Here is a 15,495-nt window from a genome sequence, read left to right as displayed (position 1 = left end):
GGTGGTGGTGGTTTGTCTTTTTTCTTGGGGGGTGGGGGGTGGCGGTCACTGTTCTCTTGCTCACTCTGGCGCCGGCTCCATCAGGTACCCATTCTCAGGAGCCAGATAGCCATCGCCAGCATCGGCCTCCAGATAGAGGTCTCGCCCATCAGCCCCGAGCCCTTCCAGCCCGTTGTCCTGACCACCGCTGCCACCACCACCACCCCCGCCACGGGGGGCCTCGTCCCGCCTCTCACCCCGGTCACCTCGCTTGTGCTCGCGATCTCTATCACGGTCCCGCCGCCGCTCCCTCTCCCCTCGGTGGCTGCGGCGTCGGTCACGGTCCCGATCCCGGCCCTTCTCCTCTGGGGCATCAGGTCCATCAGGGCCAGGCTCCCCCAGGGGGCCATCATCAGGGGGTGCATCGCCTGCCTCTGGGGGCTCAGGGCCCTCCCCGCCCCGCGGCTCCTCCTTGCGCTCCCGTTCTCTCCGAGCCCGCTCTCGGCTCCGACTGCTGCGGCGCTTTCGCTCACGGTCCTTGTCCTTACTTCTCTCTCGTGAGCGTCTCCGCTCCTCTTTCTCCCGGCTTCTGGAACGCCGTCGCCGGTCTCGGGACCTCGAACGCCGACGGTCCCGTTCCTTGTCTCGCTCACGGCTTCTCTCACGGCGCTCCCGCTCACGTTCCCTGTCCCGGTCCCTTGGAGGACAAGGCCAAGAGAGAAAAAGCAGAAACAATCCTAAGAACAGTCGTCTTTTCTGGGGACCCAAAAACCATTATTTGGAAGCTCCCAAGGAGACCGACGCCCAGCTTCTTTCCTCCAGCCCTCAAACTCCCTCACCTCTCATCATAACGTGAAGTGTCGTCGCGGCCCGAGTGCCGGATGTTGACATCAGCCCCTCCTCGTCTGGTGCCCCCAAGGCCGCCCCCTGAGGAGACAGACATGAGCACACACGTGAGCCCATGGCTCAGGAAAGGAAAGTGCAGGTTACAGAGCCCCCACCCAGACCGAGAGGCCCCATCCCAGTCGCCCACTCACCAAGCCTGCGGGGCCTCCAGCCTTTCACAGTGCGGCCTCTCTCCACATCGACCAGCACCCGCCTGCCATCGATCTTCTTGCCATCTGCGTGTTTGTAAGCCGCTGTAACAGAGGAGGGGGCAGAGACGAGTCCCCGGGGGGAGGGGAGCCTCCTGTTAGGACGAAGCCTGAGATTCCGGCATCCCTTCTGTCCTCCCCAACCAAGGCGCACCCGAGCGCGCGCACACGCACGCACACATACACACACACACACACGCACAGACACACACACACACACACACACAGATACGCACGCACGACTACCAGCGAGCCAGGCAACTTGACAGCCGGACTTCTCCATCCACCCAGCCCCCAATCCCTCAGGTGGAAGGGCCTGCTCCATCAGATTCCTTTCCTTCTACTCAGCCCCAATCCTCATTGAGGTGGGGGTGAGGATGCCCCTCCCCTATCCATCTCCCCCTATCCCCACAATGGAGCAGCCCCCTCCCAGCCCTGCCAGGAAATGCTGCTGCAAAGGAAAAAGGTTAAATTAATGCTGGTCTCTTCAGGGGCGGGGGCCGGGGCCACAACCGGGCACCCCAAGACACAGAGACAGGTCCCTGACATGCAACCTGAAGCAGGCAGCAAGGGCGAGATGCCCAGCTCAGCACTACCCCTCCTTTTCCCCCAGTTATAGCAGTCAGTCTGTCAGGAGGGAACAGAGACCAGAGCCAACAGTGAGAAGAGGAGGGGAGGAAGTCCGGAGCATGGAGAGGCAGCTGGGACCAGAGAGCTACGGGCTCTGGGGACTGAGGGGGCCCTGGCCTGGGCCCCTCACAGACGTGAGGTGGGAGGGGAAGACGTGCGATGAATTCGGTTCCACCCTGCCTTACCTGGTGGCCCTCAAGCCTCTCAACAATCCCACCCCTTGGCATGGAACCAGGTTTCTGGCTCCCAAACCTTATAGCTCCCCTCCGAGTAGGCATCTGCTGCCGCAAGGGGCATGGAGAAAGGGCAGCTCCAAGGTGCCCCATTCTGGTCCCTCCCTGACCACCAGCCAGCCACCCACCCCCCACTAGCTTCCCTACCCCTCCCCCACCCCCCAACCCCCAAAAATAACAACAGAGGAAGAGAAAAGGTGCAATTTACCAATGCCGGCTTTGCGAGTGTCCGACCAAACCGAGCGGGATGGGGGGGGCTCGGTCCTCCTGAGGGGCCTGGCGAGGAGGAGGCTTCCCGGGGGGGGGACACAGGGCAGCTTACCTGGAGCCCCCATGCTTACCTGCACCCTTAGCGCGCGCATGGTCCCCCCTTGCCACCCCCCACCCACCAGGGCAGCTACGCTACAAGGGTGGAGTAGGGGGCAGAGAAGCAGTCCCAGCTACAAGTATGTCAAGCACATCTCACCACCTGGAGACAGGGGGAGGCAGGGATAGCCCCCAGGGTGACTTGCTAGAGAGGGAGAGTTTGAGGGGAGCAGGGAGGAATTTTACAGTCATCCAGAGCAAAACGCCTGGAGACTGGCCTTCAAAAACTTGCCAAGCCCCCTCACTACCCCCAAAGTCACAACAAAATCAGGCAGCCTGTCCCCTACACATTAATATAACCTTTTAACCCCCCCCCCAAAACCAGGGTGCTAGGAAGGGGGGAGAGATTAAGAGTATCTAGACAGTGGCTAACATGGCTCTGGGGGGAAGAAAGGGACACTTGGCCCCTGGCCCCCAACTAGGGAGGGAGCAGGAAGTCAGGACACCCTCTCCTCAGAAGCCCCAAGGACCCAAGTCTAGCTCAGCGCACAAGAACCCAGAAAAGCCCAGACCAGGGGACACAGCGAAAACAAAGGGTGATGTGTGTCTATGCCATTTACTCAATGTCTCTCTCTCTCTCTCTCTCTCAAATTCCACAAGGGGACAGGATTTGAATTGAAGGTCACAACACAACTGACCTGTTGGCCTCCCCCCAATTCCGTGCAGGGGCAGAATGCTATGCACCCAAGGCCCTAGGCCCAGGAGGGAGTGGGGCAGCAAGGGAAGCTCAGCCTGTATCCCCAAAGAAGCTCCCTAGACCCATGACCTCTCTACTTCCTGGGCAGGGAGGGGGCAGTAGCCTGCCTCGCTCCCAGACAGCCATTCCCACCACCCCTGAAAACAGCATCTCTAGACCCTGTGAGGTGGGCATGGGCCCAGCCCCTAGCAGGAGAGACACTTGGAAACATTGCCCTGGCTCACCCTGCCTCCTGACCTCCAGAGAGGCAGGGCAGGAGCCTAGAAAGGATGAAAGAGGGAGGGGAAGGGTGAGAAGGCCCTTCCCCCAAGGCCCTTCCATGGGAAGTTTGCCTTTTCCCCACCCCCCCCTCCTCCAGCCTCCTCTGCCCCTGCCCAACAATTGGGCACCTGGAGGCCAGGGGGAGGGGGGAGTGGGAACAGGAGTTTGGGGGGCTGGGGAATGGGGTCAGAGGAGGGGGCCAGGGAGGGGGGCCTTTCTGCTCCTAAGCTGCCTGGCTAAGCTAGGCTGGTGTGCTGTGGCGAGTGATCTTACCCATGATACAAACCCTTATACCAACCATAAAATGAGATGTTGTAAGGGGAGCGTTAGCATCAGCTGCAAGCCAGCTGCGTGGTGGCTGCAGTGACAATAATAAGAACATACAATTAATACGCCGGCCCCTCCACACGCCACACCCCCTCACCGCCACCCCCACAGGACCAATCTCCCTTTGGGGGCTTTTAAACCACGTCAGGCCGAAATCGAGGAGACACAGACAAGACCCACAGACTGGCCACTGAGTGTGGCTCCTGCCCACCCAAGGCATCCCTGCTGGGGGCCAGGGGAGGGGGGGGGGGAGAGGAGGGGGCGACCAAGGGCTCCCCGACAAGGCCACGGGGAAGCGGGGTGGAGAAGGCAAGGCCAGGGCTCCAAGTCCAGCCCCCAAAGCCCCTCTGGCCCTGGCTGAGCCGCCTCCCCTTCCCCCAGCCTTTGCCCAGCCCCACCACTGGGCTGCCTCCATCCCCAAGAGTCAACGTGTGGCACTTACCTCTCCCGGCCCCCCGGGCGCACACACACACACGTTGAGGGGAGTTTTGGTTTTTTAAAAAATATATATAAAAAAAGATATATAAGAGACAGAGGAAAAATAAGGAATGAGTGTTGATGTGAGGAAGTGAGGGGGGTACGAAGGGCAGGGATGGGAGGGAAGCGTCAAGGAGGGAGACACTCACAGTGCATGTCCCGTTCGTGCTCATACTCGATGAAGGCATAGCCCCGGGGCTTCCCTGATCGCTTGCTGTAGACCATATGGATCTGCACAGGCATGTGGGGACAAGGGTTAGCAACCTGCTGGGAAGAGCCCCCCAGTCCCCGCTCACAAGCATTCACCCTCTTTTTTTTGCCTTTTGGAGGACAACTGGGGTTAAGTAACTTGCCCAAGGTTACACGGCTAGGTTTTTTGTGTGGGTATTAAGTGTCTGAGGCCAGAACTGAACTTGAGTCCTCCTGGCTCTGGGGCTGGTGCTAAAGCACCACCTAGCCGCCCCAAGAACTCACCCTCTTGATGGGACCGTACACCTCAAACTCTCTCCGCAGTTTCGATTCTGTTGTGTCATAGTTCTACAAAAGACAAAAAATTGTGCCACGATCTCAAAGCATACTAGCTTCTTTCCCCACACTCCCCCAGCCCCAAGTTAACACATATATAAAATATTTCAAGTAACTAGTGCTGAGATTACCCCATTTTACAGATGCAGAAACTAAAGCAGACAAGGGGCGAAGTGCTTCACCCAGGGCCACAGTGCCCAAGTGTCAGGTCCTCCTCACTCCAGACACGGCCCACCACCCACTGCCCACCCACCTGCCAACAAGAGGTCGGCACTCACCACTCGGGCCACAAAGAGAGTTTTGAAGGCATCACCCTGAGCATTGGGGTCATTGTGAGGGTCCCCTGTGAGGCAGGAAGAAGAAAAACCATTAGAATCCAGGCCAAGAATGACAGAGGAGAACAAGGTAGGGTGCAGATGGACTGGGACAGAAAACAGATCCTTGCAGGATGCACTTTGGGTTTTGTTTGGGTCAAGTGACAGAGGCGGGACCTCAGAGAAGGAAAAGGCTTCACCCCAGCCCAGGCCCAAGGAAAAGCAGGCTCCTGCCTTATGTGAGAGAGTGGGCAGGAATGAGACAAAGGAGCAAACCCTGGGGCCGCGGGGCAGAGAGCCAGGGCAATGTGACAAGACATACACATCTTCAGCTCTGTCTCCACCTCTTGCTGCCGCCGCTCTATCTTCTCCCGCCTCTGTGAGAAGGGGAAGAGAAACAGGCATGGAGAAGGAGAGTCTGCCGCCCTCCTGCCTCTGCCTCTGCCTTTGCTCCCCCTGCCTGCCGGCCTCCAGACCCTCCTCCTCATGCTAAATCCCTCTCCGGGGGATCCTTTAAGTCGAAGTCTCCCTCCCTTCAAGACTCAGTGATGTGGTGTGAGCCTCCCTCCTCCAGCTCACTGGTCCTTGAATGCAGCCCTTCTTCCTCTGCTGCCCATTCTCTAAGGCCTCTTTCAGCTCTGCTCCAAGCCTGACCCTGAAGCTTTTTCTTTCCCACAGCTGCCTCACTCACACAGACCTCCACCTTCCCCTCTGAGGTCCCTAGAACTCCAGGAGGAAGAGCCTGTATGTCCTCCCTCCCTTCCTCTTTCTGCCAAACACCAGGTCCAGTCACACACCTTTCTTTCCATCCGCTCCTCCCTCGTCTCTGCTCGGGTCGGAGGAGGGGCATCACGGGGGTCCTGAGGACAGAATGAGGGATTAAGACATAGCAGGACTAAGCTGAGATACCACAAAGATTTCCTAAGGAAGTTACCTTTGCTCCCACCTATCCCCAAACACCCTTCCCAGAGTCAAGAGGCTGCTCAGCACAACTCACCTGGTCTGGCCACCTCCCTTTCCCTCCTGCCCCCCACTCTGCTCAGCTGTGCAGCAAGCCTGCCAGAGCAGTGTTCTAAGTATCCCGTCAGCTCTGACATTCCACCCTCTATAGCTCTACTTTCCATCACAGCACATCCTAGTGGAGTCAAGAAAACCTCAAATCAAGTCTGGCATCAGACACTAACTGCATGACTCTGGGCAACTCACTGAAACTCTTCCTGCTTTGTTTCTTCATCTGTCGAATGGGAATAATTACAACACCTACCTCCTTGGGTTGTTGTGACAATCAAATGGGATACGCTTTGTAAAGCAGTATGAAAATCCTAAAGGGCATCAGAAATCCTAGTGACTATTACAAAGCCGTACAGCCCCTGCCTGAGGAGGAACCCACTAACCAGCCCCTGGCGAGGCTCCAGAGGCCTCAGTCTTGGTCTGACCCAGTGCTCAGGGTTCTGCCCTCCCTTCTGCCATGAGGAAGGGAGTCCTTTAGATGACTGAAGAAACCCACCACGCGCGTGAATCGTCACTGCTCACGAACTCAAGCAAAGGAGAAGGCGACATGAATCACTTGCCTAAGAGGCTGACCCTGGGCCTCCTACCTGGGCCCCAGACTTGGTCACCCAGCCCACAGGGGGTGGGGATGACAAACTACCACCACCCAAGCAGTGTTTTCTACACCACCTTCCTCACGTCTGGAAAGCCAATGCAAGACCTGGTGCTTGTTCCCACAACACTTCATCTTATTTTGGCCCGCCCAATAGTCTAGTTTACCAAGACTTTTTTTGGTTCCTAATTCTGCCAATTCATCCCTTATCTCCTAGCTCTATCACCTCCTTCGGAGACCAGAGAGAGTCCCTCTGACTGCCCTCGGGGGTGGCAGTGCTTTCCACTGCATGACCACCTCGTGCCACCTTTAGCAGGAGAATAAGAGAAGAGACTCCCACCCAAGGCTCGGCTGCAATCTAAGTGAACCACCATGCTGCAACAGAGAAAAGGGGTGTGGTCTGCCCTAGCCAAAAGCAGAGGAGCCGGGCCCCGGCCATCCCTGGGCGCCACCTCTGCCCTCCTGGCCATGCACACACGTGCGGCCAGAGGGGGCTCAGCATCACCCCGATCCCGGTGTAAAAGAGGCAGCGGGGTGCCCCCAGCCACAGGCCTGGGGGGCCGGGGCACTCACCTCAAACTCCCGGATGTAGGGGGCGATGCCGCAGTAGGGCTGGTTGTGGTGCTTCTCATGGGGCAGCTTCTCCAGGGGGGGGAGGTAGGGGATGGGGTCCCGAGGAGCAAAGAGGGCCAAGAGATTGGGGGGCAGGAACTGCGTCATGGTGCCGGGTGCGCAGGGTCTGCAGGGCAGGAGAGGCCGTCAGAAGCGGCAGGAGGGGGTGAGCGGCCGGGACGGGATCTAGGCCCGGAGAGGGAGGAGGGTCCGGAGAAGGCGTCCCCACAAGCGCAAAGCACTGCGGGCACAGGAGGAGGGTCCTGGAAGCTTCAGGGACTTGGGGGGTAACGGGGACAGGGTCCCCGCCGGTCGCAGGGCATTGTGGGTAAAGGGGGGAGCTGGTGTTGGACCGGCTGACGCAGGGACGTGTGGGTAGTGAGAGGGGTCCCGGCAGCCGCAGGGAATTATGGGTAAGGGGGGGGGTTGTACCGGCGGCCGCAGGGAGATGTGGGTAGCGGCCGCGGCCCCAGCCGAGCCCGGCAGGCCCACAGCACTCACCGGCCGCGCGGCGGCGGCGGCGGCCCCCTCGGCCGGGCGGGACTCCCGGGACGGGCGGCGGCAGCAGGAGCGGCAGCGGCGGCGGCTCGTCGTCGTCCTCCTGGAGCTCGGGGGCCTCGTGGGGCGCCGGGGCCAAGGCCGGGGGCGGCAGCGGGGCCGGCGGCGCTGTTGGCTCCGGGGCGTTCGCTCCGTCACCCTGTCACTCCGTCCGTCCGTCCGGTCTCGGGTCACACACGCACCGCGCGACCAGGCAGCGAGAGACGCACCGACCGAGGGAGGCGGGTCTCGCGAGAGCTCGGCGCGAGCGCGGGCCGGCGGGAGGTGGGGCCACGCCGAGATCCTTGCGCGCCCGCGAACTACTGCGCACGCGTAGACCCGACCCGCGGGGAGGATAACCCGGGAGAAGTCCAGCGCGCACGCGCCGATCGTCTTCCTTTCCCCCCCCCCCCCACCCCGCCTCCCCTCTCCCTCTTCCTTCCCCGTCCTTGCCAACGTTGTCAGGGCGCATGCGCCTGTTGCTTTCTCCTTCTCCCTCTTTCGTACTCGATCAACCGCCGCCTTCCGCGAGCTAAACGAATGACATCTTTCTTCCCATCCATAGGTGTCCTTCCACCACCAAGAAAAGAGTCCAACATGTGACATACTGTTCCATTACAATCCGGCCCCGCTTTTCCGAAAGTATCGTCACGTGATTCGGGGGGCGGGGCCGAGATTCATCCTAGTGTGGAAATTAAAGAATCCGTGCAGCCTGTGGTATTATAAGGTCGCCCTCCTCCGGGGCCTTAGGGCGTTTGTACCCCCTTCAGCCATGATAGCTCTGAGCCCGCAGTCTGCACCTCTTGGGCCGGCTGTCCGGACGCCGGGATGCCCTCTCTTTAACCTCCCCTTCATCTCCAGTTGCTCGGAGCCCCAGGCCCCAAAAGGTCCCAGCCCGAGAATGTTCCAGGATGGTGTGGAGTCTGGGGGGAAACAGGCACCCGAGCAGAGGAGCTGCCTTGTTCTTGGGTCTTCCTCCGCCTTTGTCCTCTGCAAAGCTGGTCCCCTTCCTGTGATTCCAAAAGCCAATCCGACGGCTCAAAGACGGCCTCTTTTCTTTACTTGGCCTGGTCCTTCACACCGGGCTGTGATTAATTCCAGAAGTTTACAAGTTCTATCGGTCCAATTGGATTGTTTCATTCAATCAAAATGTGTTCTCCCCTAGACTAGGCAACAAAGACAAACAGGATCTTTCCTTTTCTTTCACTTTCACAAAGAGATGTTTATTTTAAAGCTAAAGCAACAACAATCTACAAACTCTTCCCAAAACAAACACCTTGGGCACACTCTGCCCAGTCCCACCTTGGTCTCTGGGAAGAATGGGCTCAGCCTTGGCACAATTCTCACATAATATGGATCTGACCAAGTTCATGTCCAGAGATAGTATGACTTTCTCTCTATCACAGGACCATATGGCAGACCTATATGGGGAAGGCTGGAGGTTTCTTCCCCTAGAGTACCAAAAGGTAGTTGCACCAAATGGTATGCTACCAAACAGTAGTTGCAACCCCCCATCCTCACACATTTAAGAAATCACATTTTACAAGACCCTTTTGTTTTAAGTCTTGGGAAGACAGATGAATAATGATAATAGTAATAATAATATCTAACCCATAACATTTTAACATTTGCAAAGTACTTTACATGAATTAACTCACTTGATCACAACAATCCTATGAGATAGGTGCCATTGTCCCAATTTTGCAAATTAGGAAACTAAGGCACAGGGAAGTTAAATGTTGTCCAAACTCAGTCAATAAATATTTATCAAGGGCTTGCCAGTTGTTGTTCAGTCATTTTTTCAGTTGTATCTGATTCTTCATGCCCAGGATCACAAAGCTAGTAAATGTCTGAGGACAGATGTGAACTCAGGAAGACAGTCTGACTCCAGCCCCAGAGCTTTGTGCACTGTGGCACCACCTAGCTGCCTCTACTATGTGCCAGGCACTGTGCTAAAAGCTGGGGATAGAAAGATTTTGTTGTTTGTTTAAAGTGTACTCTCAAAGATCTCACAGTCTACAGGGGGAGACAACATGCAAACAATTATGTACAGATAATCTATAGATAATATATTGGAGAGAGTAAACATAGGAAAGTCAATAAAATGAAGAGGGAACAGAACAGGTTTCTTATGGAAGCCAAGAAAGGGGAGCCAATGAAAATGCCTGAAGTCGGGTGGGGGGCAGGGATAGAGTGTCTTATTAGAACACAGCAAGGAGGCTGGTTTTACCTGATTAAAGAGTGGGGATGGGGTGATGTAAAGTGTAAGAGACTGGAAATGTTGGGGGAGGAGTGCTTCTGAAGGACTGTAACCACCCACTAACTAAAAGATTTTATATTTGATCTTAGAAGCAAAAGCAAACCACGGGAGTTTGTGTAGTAGGCAGGTGACATGGTTAGACCTGCGCTTTTTAGGATTGGAGGGCAGAGAGATTTGAAGCAGAACGATCAGCGGGCTATTTCAAGAGGCCAGGTAAAAAATATTTATAGCAGCTCTTTTAGTGGTGGCAAAGAATTGGACATTGAGGAAATGTCCATCGATTGGGGAACGGCTTAACAAGTTATTGTATGTGTTTGTGATGGAATACTACTGTGCTATAAGAAATGACAAGCTGGGTGCTTTCAGAAAAACCAGGACTTACATGAACTGATATAAAGTGAAATGAGCAGGACCGGGAGAACACAGTACACAGTAACAGCAACATTGTATGATGATAAACTGTGAATGACTTAACTATTCTCAGCAACAAAATAATCCAAGACAATTCTGAAGGATTTAGGATGAAAAATGTTTTCCACCTCCAGAGAACAAACTAATGGAATCTGAATGCAGATCCAAGCAGACTTTTTCTTTATTTTCTTTGTTTTTCTTGTTTCATTTTGATTTGTTCCATGTAGTCTTCTACAACATGACTAACATGGAAATATGTTTTGCATGACTGCACATGTATAACCTACATCAAGTTGTGTGCCTTCTCAGTGGAGAGAGGGGGAGAGAAAGAATTTGGAACTCAAAATTTTATAACAAATGTTAAAAAATATTTTAATGTAATGGGGGGGGGAATAAAATGTTTTTTGAAAGAGTCCAGGTATAAGGGGCTTAGGGCCTACACCACAGTGGTGGCAGTGTTAAATGGGAAGGAAGCATGTACATAAAAAAGAGATTGTGGAGGTAAAATTGACAGGACATGGCAACAGATAACCATCTGTTATGTTATCCCATGGGGGGAAACAACATTAGGGAACTGAGGATGATGCCAAGGTTGAAAGCCTGGGTGACTAGGATGGTGGTGGAACCTGGACAGTTATAGAGGAGTCGGGAAGAAGAGAAAATTGAGGGGGTGGGAAATAACGAATTCCATTTTGGTGTCTCCAGGACTTCCAGTCTGACATGTCCCATTGGCAGCTGGAGCTGAGAGACTAGAGGTCAGCAGAGAAGTTAGGACTGAAAAAGTCGATTTGAAAACCATCAGCAAATGATGGAATCTCCAAGTGAAACAGGATAAAGCCAGAAGGGAAAAGAGCCCAGGACAGAGCCCTGTGGGAGACAAGGGGCTGATCTCCTGGATGAAGATCCAACAAAGGAAATTGAGAAGGAGCTTCTGGTAGAAGAGCCAGGTTAGAGCAGCACCAGAAGGCTGATTGGCAGTGTCAACAATTGCAAAGAAATCAAGGAAGATGAAGTTTTGGATGGGATTGGCAGCCAAGCTTCCATTCACAGACCTCTGAGGAGGACCCATGGCCTTTTGAGGCTGCCCATTCTACTTCCACATGGCTCAAACTGTTGGGATGGTTTTCCTGATATTAAATCTAAATTTGCCTCTTTAGAACTTCTACTTATTGTTCCTGGTTCTGCCCTGAAGGACCAAACAGTAAGTCTGGTCCTTGTTGGACCTAAGAGCCCACATTTGAAGAATAATTGAAATACCATATACCAGCTGAATCTTCTCTAGGTTCAATGTCCCAAATTACTTTGACCAATGCTTATATTGGGCTCAATATATATATATTGACTCAACATCCTGGTTACCCTCCTCTGTACCCTCTCCAGCTATATCCTTGTCATTGTTAAACCACAGTCCCCAGACCTGAACCCAGTACTCCAGATGATATCTGACAAGGACAAAGGATGGTGGGACTGTCACCTTCCTATTCCTGAAATCTACAACTCTCTTAAGGAGACCCAAGATCACAAGGAGCTGTTATCACTGCCATGTCATCCAACTCACTCACATCACACTTACAATCCACTAACCCCCCAAAAACAATCTTTTCCAGGATTGTCTAAATTTTCCAGGTCTGTCTAAATGTGTCGGTCTGATAGTATATTGATGTAGAGAGGCATATAGGAGCAAGTCCAGGCAGGGACACATAGAAAGACCCAAGGACTGCCATACTCAGCAACTGTTAGACATACTGACCCGGAGAGATAAGCAGAAGGATAGAGGGAAGTATGCAGAGTCTGGACCAGGACCAGAGAGGCCCACCAAGGAACACAGACGAACACAAAGAGGACCACACCATACAAAGGCCCAGATAGGAACACATTGGAGGATCTAGGGAAGGATATGAGGCAGACAAAGAGGGACAGAAAGCCTGACTTAGAGAGGGATAGAAACAGAGTCCCAGGAAAATACACAGACTCAGAGAGAGACACAGATATAACTCCAAAGAGGAGCACAGGAAAGACACAGAGGACAAGCAGGCTCATCTAGAGAAAGCTACAGGGACAGTACTAGGAAGGGACACAGGATAAACATCATGAAGGATAGGCAGACAGACACTGGGACGGAAGGAAGGGCAGAAAGATGGAAAGAAAGGAGGGGAGGAGGAGAGAAATAAGGAAAGCATTGAGCATCTAGCAGGTGCCAGGCACCAGGGTAAGCACTTTACTAGAATGTCTCTTTTGATCCTCACAACACACACACACATACACACTCCCAGTGGGAGGGAAGGAAGGGTTGCTATTATTAGTTCCATTTTATAGTTGAAGAAACTGAGAAAGACAGAGATTAAATTACTTGCCCGGGGTCATACAGCTAGGAAGTGTCTGAGGCTGGATTTGAACTTGGATCTTCCTGACTCCAGACTTAGTACTCAATCCACTGAATCACCTAGTTGCCTTTGATAAGTCTTGGAGAGGGAAATACAAGAGGACAGATAAGACCAGGTAGAGACTAAGAGACAAATCCAGAGAAAGGTAGAGATAGAACAACAGACATTGGACTAAAAAAAAGAAAGGTATGCCAAGACCTATCCAAACAGGGATAGTTGCAGATAGGTTGAGAGAGGTACCCAAAGACACAAAGATGACCTGGAAAGTTGTACCCCAGTAAAACAGAGAGTCAGAGAGACCTGGGAAAGGGCACCCAAACAGACCAGAAAATGACAAGGACAAGGACTCAGAAAGAAATAGACTCTGCACACTAAAGACACACTCTGAGAAGGAGGTAGTTGGACCAAGTATGACAAATCTAGAGAATGACAAATTAATTCAGAGAGGGACCCACAAACAGATCTAGAGAATGACAGAAAAAGCAACCCAGAGAGAGTGCATTTGCAAACGACATACACAGACCCAGAGTGAGCTCGAGATAGATTGATAGACAAATAGACCCATATAAGAGAGAAAGGGAAGAAGAGGAGGAAGAGGAGGAGGAGGAGGAGGAGGGCCCAGAGAGCAATGAAAGGATCAGGGGCCAAGGCATTCAAGAATAGACATATAGTTGTGAACTGATCAACCGTAAAGTTGAGGTTTTGAAGGAAGGAAAATGGGGCCAGAAAAAAGGGTGGTGGAGCTGGAGAAAACAGAGGCATGAAGTGGCTCAGGGTGAGTTTCAGGGATTGGGTAGAGATGAGAGGTGTGTCCAGTAGCAACAGTGAAATGAATGGCTAGGGATTTGGTGTCTCCCCCATGTCAGTCAACTAGCATTTATTAAACCCCTGCTGTGTGTCTGTCAGGCACTATACTAAGTGCTGGGGTTACAAAAAAAAGGCAGGCCCTACTCTCCAGTTACTGACAGTCTAGCAGTGGACTTGCAAACAAATCATGTACAGGATGAATTGGAGGGCACTAAGATTAAGAAGGTCAGGGAAAGGCTTCCTGCTGAAGGTGGGATTTTAGCTGAGACTTGAAGGAGGAAGAGGAGGCAGAAATGAGCAGGGATTGTGCTTCAGGCATGGGGGCAGGCCCAGAAAATGCCCAGAGTGGGGAGTTGGACAGGATTACTCAATTGTAATGGGTTTGTAGGGCTGGAGGGAGGGAAGGGGAAGGGGCCAATAAGGACTAATAACAGGAAGCAGTGTGAGAGGAAGAGGTCTACTTTGAAGGAAAGGCATGATGGCAGGAGGAAAGAGCAGCCTGGAGACTTGGGAGGGAACGGCTGAATAGCATGGGGTTGGGGTTTTAGGGAGGGCAGTAAGGGAAAGGGGAGTTTGAGATCCGGGCAGCTGGAAACTTGGATTTCCACCCAGTAGGTGGGAGTTTGTTTGACATAAGGCCAAGAATATAAGAGACCAAGGAGGTGATGGACAGAACCATACAGTGACAGGCAGATCCAGAGGACAATCTTGGTAATAGACAGATAGACCTAGGGAAAAAAAAAAAAAAAGACACTCCGAGTGAGCCTAGCGATCTAGGGACAGATGTGCTTTTCACAAAGAGTAACTTGGAGTTACCATTTAGTGACAAAATGAGATAGATCCAGAAAGACAGTGACAGGGACCCCCAGAAGGGACAAAAGGAATCCAGAAACAGTCACTCTCAGAAAGGAAAAGAGTCTGAGGAAGAGACAGAAAGGTTAAAGAGTACACAATCGGAGAGGGACAGAGAGCCAGGGAAGGAAAGAAAGATCTGCAGAAAACGAGTTACAGACTCTCGGAGACACAGATGAAACCAGAGAGCGAAAGACAGATGACAGAGACTGGCAGAGCCGGCGAAATAAATGATGCTTGGGAGTGACTGCAGACCTAGAGAGAAAGATCCAGCCTGAGAGCCCTGGGCTGCATGAAACAAGTCGGCGAACCTTAAGGAGAGAGTGACAGACGGCCCTAGGCAGAGACGAAAAGGTGAATAAGCTGCTGGGGTAAGCTGCCCGAGTTGGCCCAGCCGACAGGCGCAGAGCGGGCGGAGGAAGGGTCCTCCAGCCTGTGGCCGGTACCCCCCCCCTCCCAGCAGAGGGCGCCCCGGGTCGCCCCCCCAGACCCCGGCCAGCTGCCCCCACCCCTCGGGCCGCGGGGCACTGCAGTGTCTATTTATACCGGCGCGGGGGAATCGGACACCGGCTGGCTGGCTGCGGCGTCGGTGCCCGTCCTCTGCGTGCTCCCTGGCCGGGCGGCCAGCCCTCGGGGGCCATGGAGGCTGACCCGTGCGGCTGCTGCGAGCGGCTGGTGCTCAATGTGGCTGGGCTACGCTTCGAGACGCGCGCTCGGACCCTGGGGCGCTACCCGGACACGCTGCTGGGCGACCCGGGCCGCCGGAGCGCCTTCTACGACCCGGCCCGCGGGGAGTTCTTCCTGGACCGCCACCGGCCCAGCTTCGACGCCATCCTCCACTACTACCAATCGGGCGGGCGCCTGCGGCGGCCGGCGCACGTCCCCCTGGACGTCTTCCTGGACGAGGTGGCCTTCTACGAGCTGGGCGCCGACGCCGTCGCCAAGCTCCGCGAGGACGAGGGCTTCGCAGCCGAGCCCGAGCGCCGGCTGCCCCGGCGGCCCTTCGCGCGCCAGCTGTGGCTGCTCTTCGAGTTCCCCGAGAGCTCGGCCGCAGCCCGCATCGTGGCCGTCGTCTCTGTGCTAGTCATCCTCATCTCCATCGTGGTCTTCTGCCTGGAGACCCTGC

General features: G+C 54.3%; 2 protein-coding genes across 3 annotated transcripts in view; one reads left to right on the top strand and one right to left on the bottom strand.

Annotated features, from left to right (window-relative positions):
* Positions 1–6: 6 nt before the first annotated feature.
* On the bottom strand, positions 7–7,916 carry SNRNP70 (small nuclear ribonucleoprotein U1 subunit 70). 2 transcript variants are annotated; one of them, XM_069103379.1, is made up of 10 exons: positions 7,620–7,916; positions 7,080–7,245; positions 5,701–5,763; positions 5,226–5,280; positions 4,868–4,932; positions 4,539–4,601; positions 4,214–4,295; positions 1,017–1,118; positions 820–906; positions 7–692 (listed from the first exon to the last, which is right to left on the bottom strand). In XM_069103379.1, exons 2-10 carry the CDS (start codon positions 7,224–7,226, stop codon positions 61–63), a joined length of 1,296 nt encoding a protein of 431 aa, XP_068959480.1. In that variant the 5' UTR covers positions 7,227–7,245; positions 7,620–7,916; the 3' UTR covers positions 7–60. The 2 variants fall into 2 exon arrangements, with proteins under 2 accessions (XP_068959480.1, XP_068959481.1); XM_069103380.1 differs by having other exon boundaries at positions 7–676; positions 819–906; positions 7,620–7,913.
* A 7,092-nt stretch (positions 7,917–15,008) lies between these two features.
* The window catches only part of KCNA7 (potassium voltage-gated channel subfamily A member 7), a 2,503-nt gene continuing 2,016 nt past the window's right edge, over positions 15,009–15,495 (top strand). The window contains 1 exon segment of the mRNA XM_069103275.1: positions 15,009–15,493. Within this exon segment, the coding sequence (XP_068959376.1) occupies positions 15,009–15,493 (485 nt within the window).

The sequence above is a fragment of the Petaurus breviceps genome, unplaced genomic scaffold (assembly GCF_028583685.1).
Source record: "Petaurus breviceps papuanus isolate PSGF00001 unplaced genomic scaffold, PetGlider_PUasm1.0 577, whole genome shotgun sequence".
Lineage (NCBI taxonomy): Eukaryota > Metazoa > Chordata > Mammalia > Diprotodontia > Petauridae > Petaurus > Petaurus breviceps.
The sequence above is the reverse complement of the archived record's forward strand: the minus strand, read 5'-3'. Positions and strand labels throughout refer to the sequence as shown.

Coding starts and splice junctions, on each gene's coding strand:
- SNRNP70 (XM_069103379.1), bottom strand. CDS start 7,226: ATGACGCAGTTCCTGCCCCCCAATCTCTTGGCCCTCTTTGCTCCTCGG. Junction 5,281..5,700: donor AGGAGCGGATGGAAAGAAAG/GTGTGTGACTGG, acceptor CCCTTCTCACAG/AGGCGGGAGAAGATAGAGCG. Junction 4,296..4,538: donor TGTACGGTCCCATCAAGAGG/GTGAGTTCTTGG, acceptor ATGCCTGTGCAG/ATCCATATGGTCTACAGCAA.